The sequence below is a fragment of the Anomaloglossus baeobatrachus genome, chromosome 7 (genome assembly GCF_048569485.1).
Source record: "Anomaloglossus baeobatrachus isolate aAnoBae1 chromosome 7, aAnoBae1.hap1, whole genome shotgun sequence".
NCBI lineage: Eukaryota > Metazoa > Chordata > Amphibia > Anura > Aromobatidae > Anomaloglossus > Anomaloglossus baeobatrachus.
Window position 1 is genome coordinate 24,358,301 of NC_134359.1, and position 17,608 is coordinate 24,375,908.

Here is a 17,608-nt window from a genome sequence, read left to right on the forward strand (position 1 = left end):
ATGTTATATACTGGGGGTAATGGGGCTGGATGTTATACACTGGGGGTAATGGGGCCAGATGTTATACACTGAAGGTAATGGGGCTGGATGTTATACACTGGGGGTAATGGGGCCGGATGTTATACACTGGGGGTAATGGGGCTGGATGTTATACACTGGGGGTAATGGGGCCAGATGTTATACACTGGGGGTAATGGGGCCGGATATTATACACTGGGGGTAATGGGGCCGGATGTTATACACTGGGGGTAATGGGGCTGGATGTTATACACTGGGGTAATGGGGCCGGATGTTATACACTGGGGGTAATGGGGCCGGATGTTATACACTGGGGGTAATGGGGCCGGATGTTATACACTGGAGGTAATGGGGCCGGAGGTTATACACTGGAGGGAATGGGGCCGGATGTTATACACTGGGGGGAATGGGGCCGGATGTTATACACTGGGGGTAATGGGGCTGGATGTTATACACTGGGGGTAATGGGGCCGGATGTTATACACTGGGGGTAATGGGGCCAGATGTTATACACTGGGGGTAATGGGGCCGCATGTTATACACTGGGGGTAATGGGGATGGATGTTATACACTGGGGGTAATGGGGCCAGATGTTATACACTGGGGGTAATGGGGCCGGATGTTATATACTGGGGGTAATGGGGCTGGATGTTATACACTGGGGGTAATGGGGCCAGATGTTATACACTGGGGGTAATGGGGCCAGATGTTATACACTGGGGGTAATGGGGCCAGATGTTATACACTGGGGGTAATGGGGCCAGATGTTATACACTGGGGGTAATGGGGCCGGATGTTATACACTGGGGGTAATGGGGCCGGATGTTATACACTGGGGGTAATGGGGCCGGATGTTATACACTGGGGGTAATGGGGCCGGATGTTATACACTGGGGGTAATGGGGCCGGATGTTATACACTGGGGGTAATGGGGTCGGATGTTATACACTGGGGGTAATGGGGCCGGATGTTATACACTGGGGGTAATGGGGCCGGATGTTATACACTGGGGGTAATGGGGCCAGATGTTATACACTGGAGGTAATGGGGCTGGATGTTATACACTGGGGGTAATGGGGCCGGATGTTATACACTGGGGTAATGGGGCTGGATGTTATACACTGGGGGTAATGGGGCCGGATGTTATACACTGGAGGTAATGGGGCTGGATGTTATACACTGGGGGTAATGGGGCCAGATGTTATACACTGGGGGTAACGGGGCCGGATGTTATACACTGGGGGTAATGGGGCCGGATGTTATACACTGGAGGTAATGGGGCCGGATGTTATACACTGGGGGTAATGGGGCTGGATGTTATACACTGGGGGTGATGGGGCCGGATGTTATACACTGGGGGTAATGGGGCCGGATGTTATACACTGGGGGTAATGGGGCCGGATGTTATACACTGGGGGTAATGGGGCCGGATGTTATACACTGGGGGTAACGGGGCCGGATGTTAAACACTGGGGGTGATGGGGCTGGATGTTATACACTGGGGGTAATGGGGCTGGATGTTATACACTGGAGGTAATGGGGCTGGATGTTATACACTGGGGGTAATGGGGCCGGATGTTATACACTGGGGGTAATGGGGCTGGATGTTATACACTGGGGGTAATGGGGCCGGATGTTATACACTGGGGTAATGGGGCCGGATGTTATATACTGGGGGTAATGGGGCCGGATGTTATACACTGGAGGTAATGGGGCTGGATGTTATACACTGGGGGTAATGGGGCCAGATGTTATACACTGGGGGTAATGGGGCCGGATGTTATATACTGGGGGTAATGGGGCCGGATGTTATACACTGGGGGTAATGGGGCCAGATGTTATACACTGGGGGTAATGGGGCCGGATGTTATATACTGGGGGTAATGGGGCCAGATGTTATACACTGGGGGTAATGGGGCCGGATGTTATATACTGGGGGTAATGGGGCCAGATGTTATACACTGGGGGTAATGGGGCCAGATGTTATACACTGGGGGTAATGGGGCCAGATGTTATACACTGGGGGTAATGGGGCCGGATGTTATATACTGGGGGTAATGGGGCCGGATGTTATACACTGGAGGTAATGGGGCTGGATGTTATACACTGGGGGTAATGGGGCTGGATGTTATACACTGGGGGTAATGGGGACGTATGTTATACACTGGGGGTAATGGGGCTGGATGTTATACACTGGGGGTAATGGGGCCGGATGTTATACACTGGGGGTAATGGGGCCGGATGTTATACACTGGGGGTAATGGGGCCGCATGTTATACACTGGGGGTAATGGGGCCGGATGTTATACACTGGGGGTAATGGGGCCGGATGTTATACACTGGGGGTAATGGGGCCGGATGTTATACACTGGGGTTAATGGGGCCACATGTTATACACTGGGGGTAATGGGGCCGCATGTTATACACTGGGGGTAATGGGGCCGTATGTTATATACTGGGGGTAATGGGGCCGGATGTTATACACTGGGGGTAATGGTGCCGGATGTTATACACTGGGGGTAATGGGGCCGGATGTTATACACTGGGGGTAATGGGGCCGGATGTTATACACTGGGGGTAATGGGGCCGCATGTTATACACTGGGGGTAATGGGGCTGGATGTTATACACTGGGGGTAATGGGGCTGGATGTTATACACTGGGGGTAATGGGGCCGGATGTTATACACTGGGGGTAATGGGGCCGGATGTTATACACTGGGGGTAATGGGGCCGGATGTTATACACCAGGGGGTGATGGGGCTGGATGTTATACACTGGGGGTAATGGGGCCGGATGTTATACACTGGAGGTAATGGGGCTGGATGTTATACACTGGGGGTAATGGGGCCAGATGTTATACACTGGGGGGTAATGGGGCCGTATGTTATACACTGGAGGTAATGGGGCTGGATGTTATACACTGGGGGGTAATGGGGCCGGATGTTATACACTGGGGGTAATGGGGCCGGATGTTATACACTGGGGGTAATGGGGCTGGATGTTATACACTGGGGGGTAATGGGGCCGGATGTTATACACTGGGGGTAATGGGGCCGGATGTTATACACTGGGGGTAATGGAGCCGGATGTTATACACTGGGGGTAATGGGGCCAGATGTTATACACTGGAGGTAATGGGGCCGGATGTTATACACTGGAGGTAATGGGGCCGGATGTTATACACTGGGGGTAATGGGGCCGGATGTTATACACTGGGGGTAATGGGGCCAGATGTTATACACTGGGGGTGATGGGGCCGGATGTTATACACTGGGGGTAATGGGGCCGGATGTTATACACTGGGGTAATGGGGCCGGATGTTATATACTGGGGGTAATGGGGCCGGATGTTATACACTGGGGGTAATGGGGCCGGATGTTATACACTGGGGGTAATGGGGCCGGATGTTATTCACTGGGGGTAATGGGGCCAGATGTTATATACTGGGGGTAATGGGGCTGAAGGTTATATACAGTGCCTTGTGAAAGTATTCGCCCCCCTTGAATTTTTCAACCTTTTTCCACATTTCAGGCTTCAAACATAAAGATAAAAATGTTAATGTTCTGATGAAGAATCAACAACAAGTGGGACACAATTGTGAAGGTGAACGAAATTTATTGGTTATTTTAATTTTTTTTTAGAAAAGAATAAGCTGAAAATTGGGGCGTGCAATATTATTCATCCCCTGTAAGTTAATACTTTGTAGCGCCACCTTTTGCTGTGATTACAGCTGCAGTCGCTTGGGGTATGTGTCTATCGGTTTTGCACATGGAGAGGTTGAAATTCTCGCCCATTCTTCCTTTGTAAACAGCTGGAGCTGAGTGAGGTTGGATGGAGGCGTTTGTGAACAGCAGTTTTCAGCTCTTTCCACAGATTCTCGATTGGGTTCAGGTCTGGACTGTGACTTGGCCATTCTAACACCTGGATACGTTTATTCGTGAACCATTCCATTGTAGATTTTGCTTTATGTTTGGGATCATTGTCTTGTTGAAAGACAAATCTCCGTCCCAGTCTCCATCCATCTTCCCATCAATTTTAACCATCTTCCCTGTTCCTGCTGAAGAAAAGCAGGCCCAAACCATGATGCTGCCACCACCATGTTTGACAGTGGGGATGGTGTGTTCAGGGCGATGAGCTGTGTTGCTTTTACACCAAACATATTGTTTGGCATTGTGCCCAAAAAGTTTGATTTTGGTTTCATCTGACCAGAGCACCTTCTTCCACATGTTTGGTGTCTCCAGGTGGCTTATGGCAAACTTTAAACAGCACTTTTTATGGATATCTTTGAGAAATGGCTTTCTTCTTGCCACTCTTCCATAAAGGCCAGATTTGTGCAGTGTAGACTGATTTTTGTCCTATGGACAGACTCTCCCACCTCAGCTGTAGATCTCTGCAGATCATCCAGAGGGATCACGGGCCTCTTGGCTGCATCTCTGATCAGTCTTCTCCTTGTGTGAGATGAAAGTTTGGATGGACGGCCGGGTCTTGGTAGATTTGCAGTGGTATGATACTCCTGTTAGGGTGAACTCTTAACCAGAGATCACTAGTTGCCTACTGCCTGGCCTAATTGGTTTAGACCAAGTGCATGCGTTAGGAAATCACACCAGACACAGTTGGATGTGAAATCTCTTCTTGATCACAGTAAAGATGGCACCAAACAGAGCGAGTACAGAGCATGCATCCTCTTGATATAGGCTAGGGGCGTACACAAGTTCAGATATGCCCATTTAGTGGGACAGTTCATGGGCTAGCCAATGGGGAGATCTGTGTTTCTGTTGATGGGCGGGTCGGACTTCAATGGGTGAATCCATGGTGATGGTGATGGGAGGGATGTCATCTGGTGGATCCATGCTGATGGTAGGGTCTGTGATGTCATCGGGGGCCATCTTGGGTTCCTCTGAAGATTGACTGGCTTATGTATAGAGAATTCATTTCATTGAACACACTTCTCACAGTGCTCTATGTCCAGAGGTTAATTAAGTATTTCATCTTATGGCTTTCCTCAACACTCCTACCATTCCAATATGATCGCTTGCACAGTGCTTCTTGGGATGTTTAAAGTTGTGGAAATCTTTTTGTAACCAAATCCGGCTTTAAACTTCTCCACAACAGTATCATGGACCTGCCTGTTGTGTTCCTTGGTCTTCATGATGCTCTCTGCGCTTTACACAGAACCCTGAGACTATCACAGAGCAGGGGCATTTATACGGAGACTTGATTACACACAGGGGCTTATATTTATCATCATCAGTCATTTAGGACAACATTAGATCATTCAGAGATCCTCAATGAACTTCTGGAGTGAGTTTGCTGCACTGAAAGTAAAGGGGATGAATAATATTGCACGCCCCAATTTTCAGTTTATTCTTTATTACAAAAGCTTAAAATAAGCAATAAATTTCGTTCAACTTCACAATTGTGTCACTTGTTGTTGATTCTTCACAGAACATTAAAATTTCTATCTTTATCTTTGAAGCCTGAAATGTGGTAACAAGTTGAAAAATTTAAGGGGGCCGAATACTTACGCAAGGCACTCTATTGGGGGTAATGGGTCTGAAGCTTATATATTGGGAGTAATGGGGCTGAAGCTTATATATTGGGAGTAATGGGGCTGAAGCTTATATATTGGGTGTCATGGGGCTGAAGGTTATGTACTGGAGGTTTCACATGGACAAAGGTTATTCAACCGGGGGCCACAGGGCCGTTGTTCTGCATTGGGGGCATTTGGACAGAATAAAAAAAAAAAACCTAAATGTGATGATAAAGCCATGGGGCTGAATCCTCCTCTCCACACAGCGTATACACTGTATATGTAGAGTGGGTATCGTTATATATAAGCATGTATACACAAGGCATTGTTTTCCTGCAGTCTCTAGGCCTTGGGGCTGCGTGTTGTTGCTATAGCACCTGCTTTTAAGGTCACCGCTCAGATCTTTACATATCCTTTTCATACATTTATAATCTATTTAAAGTGATTTTCCATTTTCTTGGGTTATGTTGTGTGGCCCCTTCCTGTAAAACCTTATCTATCTAGGCATGCCGGATTCTGTGATGCCGGGGAGGGTGTTCTCCGCTTCCCCCTGGACCATAGTAACGGGGGCGACCATGATTAACCTCAGCCGCTGTCGACTCCAGCCCTCCCCCTGCTGGAGGCTGTGCTGCCCTACAAGCACTGTATATGTAGATGTATTCTGCGGGGGGATGTATAAGGGGATGGGTTACACACCGAGGGGCCGCTCCTCTTACTTTTTGCCCCTGTTACCCCCCTCCCGTTGTGTTTTGTTTTTATTTACGGCATTTAAGGTTGTCAAAGTAATCACTGCCACGATTTCTACAGAGGCCGACTTGGCAGAAAAACCACAGCTGAGAGGCAGAAGTTGGCAGCGCCGGCTGTAATAATGGCTGGCGTACATTTCAGATACTCTCTCGGCCTCACTTAGCGTTTATTAATAATCCAGGAATCTGGCTCCACGTTACAAGGTTTTGCACCTTTTTGGCTCCCGCATTATATTTGCCCAGTGCTCCGCTCCGCTAATGTTAGATATCATCTCCCCGAGATCGAGTCCACCGCTTCCGTCTAATTCAAGCAATTAGTCACCGACAGATGGAGGCTTCCTGCCTTGGAAGGAGAAGGAGGTAGATAATAATGTGCAGGTGACTGGAGGGATTGTGACGCGGATCATCTGCTTCCTCACAGGGGGAAAGTGTTTCCGATACTCGTGGAGGATGAGCCCCTGGATGGATAATAAGAGGACGGTCTGGTGCCAGCGCTCGGATGGGCTGAACGTCACAGGTACATCATCGCCCGAACTCCAGAGAGATTCCTCACCATCCTCATTCCTTTTAATCATCTCTTAATGTCAGGACTCCGAGGATGGAGAAGAAGCCTCTGATCTGTCTCTGGAGACGTTTGGTTTCCAAGAGGCGCAGTCATTAGTTACTGCACTACTCATGATAGAAATACCTGGAATATTCAGATTTGTATTTTTAGGTTGATAAGCAGCAGCATTTCATCATTTCCACTAACAATTCTCCCACCAAAAAAATGCAAACTAATCACAGTACCCCCATAACAGCGAATATAACCCGGCAGCCACCGTCTTCCCATGGATGTCCGCTAAGCAGGGTTTGCCCTCTAAAAATAGTTTGGCACTAAGAGAACGCCATAACCGTCCCATCTAAGGAGCTCCTCCATAAAAAGCCAAGTGGTCACAGAAGCCCAGGACAGTACGTATAACTACTTACCCTTAAAGAGCCAAGAAGTCACAGGACTCCATAATATACATTGTGTTTTTGCCCCATTTGGGGCATTAAAAAGCAGAAGCCATGCACAATTCCCGACAGGGTCAATGAGTTTACCGAGGCAGATGGAGTCACTTTGTGCTCTCCTTGGCCTCCGTTTCATGTCCACCATCTTGAGCTGAGATCAATAAGCTCTCAGGATTGACATCTTCTTGATTAGTTGGTTGGCCCACAATAGACTTTCACTCCAATACATTGGATTAGGTGCAAAATTGGTCTGAACAACCTTTATCATCTTCATTCACAGTGCAAAAAAATATGGCACTTAGCCAATACCCATACATCTTCATGTCCCTCAATAACCTTGATGACCTGACCTACCCTTGAATACCCATACATCTTAGTGTCCTTAAATAACTGTGATGACCTGACCTACCCTTGAATACCCATACATCTTTGTGTCCCTCAATAACCTTGATGACCTGACCTACCCTTGAATACCCATACATCTTCGTGTCCTTCAATAACCTTGATGACCTGACCTACCCTTGAATACCCATACATCTTAGTGTCCTTCAATAACCTTGATAACCTGACCTACCCTTGAATACCCATACATCTTTGTGTCCCTCAATAACCTTGATAACCTGGCCTACCCTTGAATACCCATACATGTTCGTGTCCCTCAATAACCTTGACAACCTGGCCTACCCTTGAATACCCATACATGTTCGTGTCCCTCAATAACCTTGATGACCTGACCTACCCTTGAATACCCATACATGTTCGTGTCCTTAAATAACCGTGATGACCTGACCTACCCTTGAATACCCATACATCTTAGTGTCCTTAAATAACCGTGATGACCTGACCTACCCTTGAATACCCATACATCTTTGTGTCCCTCAATAACCTTGATGACCTGACCTACCCTTGAATACCCATACATGTTCGTGTCCTTCAATAACCGTGATGACCTGACTTACCCTTGAATACCCATACATCTTCGTGTCCTTCAATAACCGTGATGATCTGACCTACCCTTGAATACCCATACATCTTCGTGTTCCTCAATAACCTTGATAACCTGACCTACCCTTGAATACCCATACATCTTTGTGTCCCTCAATAACCTTGATGACCTGACCTACCCTTGAATACCCATACATCTTCGTGTCCTTCAATAACCGTGATGATCTGACCTACCCTTGAATACCCATACATCTTCGTGTTCCTCAATAACCTTGATGACCTGACCTACCCTTGAGAACCCATACATCTTGGCGACCCTTGATGACTCCGTCTTCGAAGGATTGTGCACAAGGGAAAGATCACTTAGTCCCTACTGTTTCTCATGGTCATGGCTCCCTCAGGCCTTGGTACAGTCCATCCAGACTGGTAGCTTTATGGGAAAAGCCCACCAACCTCGTGTGAAAGGGAACCTGCCCCCAATTTATTGCCATCTGTGTAACACTGATTACATCTGTACCTTTATTTTTGGTAATAGTTGATTCACTACCAAAGTACAAGGAGGCCGGGATGTCTTTTTTGATAAATATAATATTACAAGTTATGGGCAGTAGATTCTGTGATGGACTTTGATCCAGGGAATTAGACTCATTACCTCATGTGGAGTCAGGAAGGACTTTTCCTCCTAATATGGGACAATTAGCGTCTGCCCCATAGGGTTTTTGCTTCCTCTGGATTAACATGTTAGCTCATAGATTGGACTGAGGAGAACTTCATTTTTGCATTATGTAAATGAATAGTGCAGCGAGGCGGACACTACACTTACAGCTCTGCTGCTTCTGTTCCCAACCTCCGCCTGTCTCTTGTAAGTGATTGATTGGTCACTTACCTCTCCTGCCCGTGGTCTAGTGCATGCACCCTCATTCCCCAGGGCGGTGCATGCACAGTAAGGTTCTAATCTGCGTCGTGGTTGTTTCCTCACCAGTTGTTGTACTGTAGGAGATGCTCGTTGTCTGGAAAACAATGCAGATCCTTCCAGACATTAGCAGCCTTCTTCATCAGGATCTTACTGTGCATGCACTGCCCCACTGACAGCACTTGCACAAGATCTCGGGCAGGACAGGCAGGTCACTGAAGGAAGAGCGACTGGTAGTCACTGGTAGGAGACTGGCAGGAAGTGAAGCAGCTGAGCTGTACATGCAGTATCCGTCCTGCTGCATATAATTCAACCATAACTTTCTAAAAAAGATAATGCATGGTTATAAACTTCCTAATTATGTTGCACACTGTGGACAGAGAGACATCAATATGTCTGGAGATGGACTTGGAGCCTTGAGATTGTTGATATTTTTCAACACTTGGTTTTCAGACAGTTCTCTTCTCTTTCTATTCTCTATCCTTAGTGTGGCACACTCAGACACACAATGCAAAGATTGAGTCAACTTCTCCCCTTTTCACCTGGTTTCAGGTGTGATTTTCATATTGCCCACACCTGTCACTTGCCACAAATGAGTATAAACGAGCAGCACATGCCTGAAACAAAGTTGTTTACCTACAATTTTGAAAGGGCAACAATTTTGTCTAGCCCATTTTTGAAGTTTTGTGTGCATTTATGTCCAATTTGCCTTTTTTTTCTCAGTTTTTTGTGTTGTTCAAATACACACAAAGGAAATAAACAAGAGTATAACAAAACATGGAATTGCAATAATTTTCCAGGAATTTTCAGGTACAATTTCAAGCGTGCCAACCCTTTCAGCCATGACTATATACCCAGATTTCTAAACTAAACGTACGGATGTAAGCAGAATTACAGCACCTTTACATTGACAACATTAGTTTGGAGTATAAAAACCTGCTGACCTGTTCCCTTTAAGCTCACCCAGTTGGCTCCTAATGTACCGAATCGTTCATCTGAATCCATGGAGTGATGGAGGACCCCAGCCTGCAGATCCCCAGCAACCGGGAAATTATTCCTTGAAAATATCCCTTCACCTTTTTTTTATTCATGTGCGAAAAACCATAAAATCACAAAGAAAAAACAAAAAAACAATAAAATACAAATAAATATTGTAAAATTAATATAAAACAACAAGGATTCATCATTCATGAAAACAAGAGCTAAATGATACAAAATCAATCAAAAATTCTAGAATTTAATATCTGAAATTTTACTAATTTGGATTTTATCATTAGACTGATTATTTTCAGAACATTTTACCGGCAGTCCCATGTAAATGATTGATTTTAGTGACATAATCCTACAATTTCAGAGTTACTTCTGCGCTGAATTCCCTGATATGTGTATTTTAGCCATTAAATGAGCCGCAGCCAAGAACGCCAGGTTTACTTATGTGTAATTTATGCTAAATAAGCTTTAATTATCACCCTGGAGAAATGGCTGGATCCAGGCTGATATCCGGACCAGTGGTGGCGCGGATTAACCTCTACGCCCCGTATAGGAATCCCATATGCCGCAGTCTTCTGAAATCCAAGGACTGATAATATTTTGCACCCAAATTAATTACTGCAAAGACCGGAGACGTGATGACAAGTCAAGGTCATTTGCAAAACGTAGTGCTGCCAGGTTCCACCACTAGGGGCATCTGCATTACATTAGGATTGCTGCAGTATACACAGCGCCATCTAGTGGCAGCCATCGGCAAGGAAGATTTTAACAAACAAACAAGTTTTTCGCTCTGTAGTAAAGGAATGGAGCTTCGTAGACTTATCAAGAATTTTAGCAAAGTGCTCCAAATCTTTTATGCATTTGATTTTTACAAATAAAACAATAGATGTACTTTAAATAAAAACATGATTGGTGTAATATATTAAGTATCCAAAAACAAGTCAGTTTATCCAAACCATTCTCCCACAATGCAATGCAGCGGAGCCTATAGAGTAGATTGGATTTGATATAAGGGGCGCATCTTTTGGCCACTGCTCCAAATACCAACCTCGTTTTTGGAATTTATGCAAGGCCGCCGACTATGGAAAATATTGCATTTTTTGTCTTTCCGTATGAGGCCTGCGCTCACTCTCCCCCCCGCCGCCCTCCATACGTCGCTATCATCTCGCAGCGCCGCGGAATCCTTTGCCGTATAATAAACAATATAATAGAATATTTGCAGCAAGCACAATATCATCGATTCCTGCCGCTGCCACTTAGCATCAGCGAACCTCCTCACCGGCACAAAAGGAACAAAAACACAGCCGGGGCGCAGAACATTTTACCGAGGGCTGATGTCGAGATGGGAGGAGGGTGAAGAAAGTGGCTTAAATAATATCAGCTATTGATGTTTTTCTCCCTGCAGGAGGCTGCTCTCCGAACTCCCGGCCGGCAGCTGTTCGACACTGCGACCCACCATGCAAAAAACCATTTTCGTATTGTCTGCAGGTAACCTACTTAGAAAGGGAGGAATAGATGGGAAAAAAATGTCTGATCGAAAGGAAATACTGCCTCCTAGTGGAGGTTTATGGTAATAGCTAAAGGTATCAGATATGGTTACTTCCAAAGTATTACCAAATGCACCATGCTGGCGTACCATGGGGACCTCTATCCATTGTATTGGGTTGTCCTTGGTAGACCAGACTCCTACATCACAGACTCGCACAACTTAACCCCTTCACCACCTGGCGATTTTCTGTTTTTCTTTTTCTCCAAGGCCAATAAATACTTTTTTTTCCCCGTTAATATAGCCATATCAGGGCTTATATTTTTGCATGAGTTATATTTTTGATTAGCACCATTCATTATACCATATAGTGTACTGGAAAACAGGAATATATTCCATGTGCGGTACAACTGCAACAAAAGTGCCATTCCACAACTATTTTTTGGTGTTTTTATTTACCGTGTTCGCCATATATTAAAACTGACCTTATGTTATGGTTATCCAGGTCAGTACGAGTTCGTAGATACCAAACGTGTGAGTGAGTGAGTGTGTGTGTGTGTGAGTGAGAGTGTGTGCGTGTGTGCGTGTGTGCGCGTGTGCGTGTGTGCGTGTGTGCGTGTGTGTGTGTGTGTGTATATATATATATATATATATATATATATATATATATATGAATATTATTTTTTTTTAATATATATATATATATATATATATATTTATTTATTTCATTTTTATTTTTATGTAGCTGATGGAAAAAAAAATCAGGAGGTTAGTAAAAAAAATAAAAACACTTTTGGCGCCATTTTCCAATAACCGTAATATTTTATTTTTCAGGAATCTGAGGCTCATTAATGACTTATTTTTTGTGCCTTGAACTGATGTTTTTAATTACATCATTTTTGTGTAGTTGTAATTGCCTCTTATTGTAATTTATGGCAATGTTCCGGCGACCAAAAAAAAGTCATTCTGGCTTTTTGATTTTTTTTTTTGTTACGCTGTTTACACTGTTTATTAGGCGGCACGGTGGCTCAGTGGTTAGAACTGCAGCCTTGTGGTTCAGTGGTTAGCACTGCAGTCTTGTGGTGGCTCAGTGGTTAGCACTGCAGTCTTGTGGTGGCTCAGTGGTTAGCATTGAAGTCTTGTGGTGGCTCAGTGGTTAGCACTGCAGTCTTGCAGCGCTGGGGTCCTGAGTTCAAATCCCACCAAGGACTTCTGCAAGGAGTTTGTATGTTCTCTCCGTGCTTGCGTAGGTTTCTTCCGGGTTCTCCGGTTTCCTTCCACACTCAAAAGACATACAAATAGGGAATTTAGATTGTGAGCACCAATGGGGACAGTGTTCCTGATGTATGTGAAGCGCTACGGAATATGTTAGCGCTATATAAAAGTAAAGATTTATTTTATTTTATTTTTAATGATCGGATTAATTTATTTTATGTTTTGATAGATCGAACATTTCTAATCTCGGTGTTACCAAATATGTGTATTTTTTAATTGTTTTATCTTCAATGGGGGTGATTTTATTTGAATGTTGTGTTTTTTTCTTTTTTTTTTTAATTTATTTAATATTTTTTAAAGCTTTTTTAATTTAAATAATATACTTTCATCAAAGGCAGCAACACGACCTATGATGTACCAGTACGTCATAGGTCGTGAAGGGGTTAAAACTCATCCAGGGTGAGAAAAAAGTGGCTCCATTCTTCCAAAAAAACCAGCAGCTCATCTGTTTATGGGTTGTGTATGATAATACATCTCATCCCCATTCACTTCAATGGAGCTGCAGTACCAGATACAGCCTGTAAATTGTAGTGGCGCTGTTTTGAAAAGGAAAGGAGACGTTTTTCTAATTTTGACCCTTTTCCTTTTTGCATCCCCCATTCTCCTGCTGCTTTCATTATGGGTACAATTCTAGGAAACCAGTAATGTTTCTACTACAGAGGCCCCTCTCAGCTTATTGAGGATCATTGCCTTCGTCTTTGGACGTCAGATGTCATTTAGCTCTTAATGATGAAAAATTGTTAAAATTATTTGCACAATTGGGTGTCATAAAAATGGTCCATATATCACATTTGCATCATTTTTTTTTATAAAACCCATTTGCAAAAATAATTTTATTAACAATTTTGCATCATTTGGCTTTTACAGACTCTTTTTGTGTTGCTGAACATTTTTGGCTGCAAAATGAGTCAACTAAGAGTCTGTCAGCGAGCTAATTCTGAAAGGGCTTTTTTTGCTTATTTATGTCTCTTTTTTTGCACTCACATTCATGACCACAGTCCACATAAAAAGTTGAGCTGAACTTTGTGGTCATAAATCAGCTAACAGGAAAATAAAAGTGTCACAAACTCTCTGGTAGGACGAGCTCACTGACCGATTCCTTGTAAAGTCATTCTGCAGCCAGAAAAGTGCAAGGAAACAAAGAACCTGTAAAAGTCCAATGGTGCAAAGTTTTTAATTATTTTTAAATACAAAAAACATATTGGCCCCCAAATATGATGAGTTCCTGTGATGAACCAATCTGAAAAACCAGAGCTGCAGTATAAAGCATAGAGGATAAAGTAGCAGCCTGAGCTTCGGGTGATCAGAAGAAACCATCAGTGAAATGATAACATCTTTTTACTACCACCAGGGGGCGCTCACCAAATATAAAGTCATCATTGGGTTCAGTGGGAGCTGCAATTTTTAGAGAACAGTGCCTCTATGGGCCGCATCTGGTATTGCAACTCCATTCACTTAAAGGAATTGTCCACGTTTAGAAAAACATAACTGCTGCCTTTCACACCTGACCATAGTTTGTGCATAGCATTGTGGCTCTGCTCCATTCACTACTATGGGGACAGACACAACATATTGCCATACCACCACTAAATGGCGCTATAAAGTGCAATTTCCAAGGGCGATCCCCTGATATTCTCAGCAACTATCCGTCCATGTTATAAAAAGTGCAATTATGCGATAAATTAGAGTTCTTTTCAGCACTGATCTGATCCCCGAGCCCCAGCCTGACTACCTCTACCCTCCACGAGCTGGAAGAACGGCAGGGAGAAGAAATAATGGTCCCCATATACTGGAGTAATAGCGAAAGCCGCCATGGAATGATTCCTTCCAGGTCGTATTCTGGATACGGTTCAGTGCAGTCTGCAGAGTCCAAGGAATAATTACATCAGCAGCGTAAATTACTTTCCTGCTTCTAAAAGGGGATTGCTGTCATCCATAATGTAGATTTGTAGCATGGACTTGCAATAGAAACTTTCCTTAAAGGGATATACCATGGCTGCTTTCATCCAGAAGCAGCGCCTCCCTTTGCCAGGGATTGTGTATGGTATTGCAGCTACAACATCAAATGTTGCCAAAACTACAGCATCAGACACCATGCACATCTATGGGGAGAGAAGGACCTCAATATAAGATCGATTGAGGCCTAATACCCAGCACCCCCCTTTGATCACTTCATTGCAGGCTCCGTGGCAGAAGAAAAAATAAAATAAAAAAATAAAATAAAAATAAATTAAATGTATATTTATATATGTGTGTGTGTGTATATATATATATATATATATATGTGATCTCTGTGTATCTCTCCCAGTAATGCAGGCTGGATGTGAGCTGTGTGTCTCCCAGTAATATAGGTTGGATGTGAGGTCTGTGTGTCTCCCGGCAATATAGGCTGGATGTGAGCTATATGTCTCCCCCAGGAATATAGGCTGCATGTGAGATCTGTGTGTCTCCTAGTAATATAGGCTGGATGTGAGCTCTGTGTGTCTCCCCCAGTAATATAGGCTGGATGTGAGCTCAGTGTGTCTCTCCCAGTAATATAGGCTGGATGTGAGCTCTGTGTGTCTCTCCAGTAATATAGGCTGGATGTGAGGTCTGTGTGTCTCTCCCAGTAATATAGGCTGGATGTGAGCTCAGTGTGTCTCTCCCAGTAATATAGGCTGGATGTGAGGTCTGTGTGTCTCTCCCAGTAATATAGGCTGGATGTGAGGTCTGTGTGTCTCTCCCAGTAATATAGGCTGGATGTGAGATCTGTGAGTCTCCCAGTAATATAGGCTGGATGTGAGGTCTGTGTGTCTCTCCCAGTAATATAGGCTGGATGTGAGGTCTGTGTGTCTCTCCCAGTAATATAGGCTGGATGTGACCTCTGTGTGTCTCTCCCAGTAATATAGGCTGGATGTGAGCTCTGTGTGTCTCTCCCAGTAATATAGGCTAGATGTGAGCTCTGTGTATCTCTCCAGTAATATAGGCTGGATGTGAGCTCTGTGTGTCTCTCCCAGTAATATACGCTGGATGTGAGCTGTGTGTCTTCCAGTAATATAGGCTGGATATGAGCTGTGTGTCTCCCAGTAATATAGGCTGGATGTGAGCTGTGTGTCTCCCAGTAATATAGGCTGGATGTGAGCTATATGTCTCTCCCAGGAATATAGGCTGGATGTGAGCTCTGTGTGTCTCTCCCAGTAATATAGGCTGAATGTGAGGTCTGTGTGTCTCTCCCAGTAATATAGGCTGGATGTGAGCTCTGTGTGTCTCTCCCAGTAATGTAGACTGGATGTGAGGTCTGTGTGTCTCTCCCAGTAATATAGGCTGGATGTGAGGTCTGTGTCTCTCTCCCAGTAATACAGACTGTATATGAGGTCTGTGTGTCTCTCCCAGTAATATAGGCTGGATGTGAGGTCTGTGTGTCTCTCCCAGTAATATAGGCTGGATATGAGCTCTGTGTGTCTCTCCCAGTAATATAGGCTGGATGTGAGGTCTGTGTGTCTCTCCCAGTGATATAGGCTGGATGTGAGCTCTGTGTGTCTCTCCAGTAATATAGGCTGGATGTGAGGTCTGTGTCTCTCCCAGTAATATAGGCTGGATGTGAGCTCTGTGTGTCTCTCCCAGTAATATAGGCTGGATGTGAGGTCTGTGTGTCTCTCCCAGTAATATAGGCTGGATGTGAGCTCTGTGTGTCTCCCAGTAATATAGGCTGGATGTGAGGTCTGTGTCTCTCTCCCAGTAATATAGGCTGGATGTGAGCTCTGTGTGTCTCTCCCATTAATATAGGCTGGATGTGAGGTGTGTGTGTGTGTGTCTCTCCCAGTAATATAGGCTGGATGTGAGGTTTGTGTGTCTCTCCCAGTAATATAGGATGGATGTGAGCTATATGTCTCTCCCAGTAATATAGACTAGATGTGAGCTCTGTGTGTATCTCTCCCAGTAATATAGGCTGGATGTGAGCTCTGTGTGTCTCTCCCATTAATATAGGCTGGATGTGAGGTGTGTGTGTGTCTCTCCCAGTAATATAGGCTGGATGTGAGGTTTGTGTGTCTCTCCCAGTAATATAGGCTGGATGTGAGCTATATGTCTCTCCCAGTAATATAGGCTGGATGTGAGGTCTGTATATCTCTCCCAGTAATATAGGCTGGATGTGAGGTCTGTGTGTCTTCCAGTAATATAGGCTGGATGTGAGCTGTGTGTGTCTCTCCCAGTAATATAGGCTGGATGTGAGCTATATCTCTCTCCCAGTAATATAGGCTGGATGTGAGCTATATGTCTCTCCCAGTAATATAGGCTGGATGTGAGCTGTGTGTGTCTCTCCCAGTAATATAGGCTGGATGTGAGCTCGGTGTGTCTCTCCCAGTAATATAGGCTGGATGTGAGCTCTGTGTGTCTCCCAGTAATATAGGCTGGATGTGAGCTCTGTGTGTCTCCCAGTAATATAGGCTGGATGTGAGCTCTGTGTGTCTCTCCCAGTAATATAGACTGGATGTGAGCTCTGTGTGTCTCTCCCAGTAATATAGGCTGGATGTGAGGTCTGTGTGTCTCTCCCAGTAATATAGGCTGGATGTGAGCTCTGTGTGTCTCTCCCAGTAATATAGGCTGGATGTGAGCTCGGTGTGTCTCTACCAGTAATATAGGCTGGATGTGAGCTCTGTGTGTCTCTCCCAGTAATATAGGCTGGATGTGAGCTGTGTGTGTCTCCCAGTAATATAGGCTGGATGTGAAGTCTG

The 17,608-nt window shown here is 44.8% G+C and overlaps 1 protein-coding gene across 1 annotated transcript in view; it reads left to right on the forward strand.

Moving 5' to 3' along the window:
• THSD7B (thrombospondin type 1 domain containing 7B) overlaps positions 1-17,608 on the forward strand; it is a 593,888-nt gene that overhangs the window by 564,159 nt on the left and 12,121 nt on the right. Inside the window, exons 24-25 of the mRNA XM_075317161.1 lie at positions 6,716-6,811; positions 11,541-11,623. Coding sequence (XP_075173276.1) covers positions 6,716-6,811; positions 11,541-11,623 — 179 coding nt within the window. The remainder of the gene's footprint in view (positions 1-6,715; positions 6,812-11,540; positions 11,624-17,608) is intronic.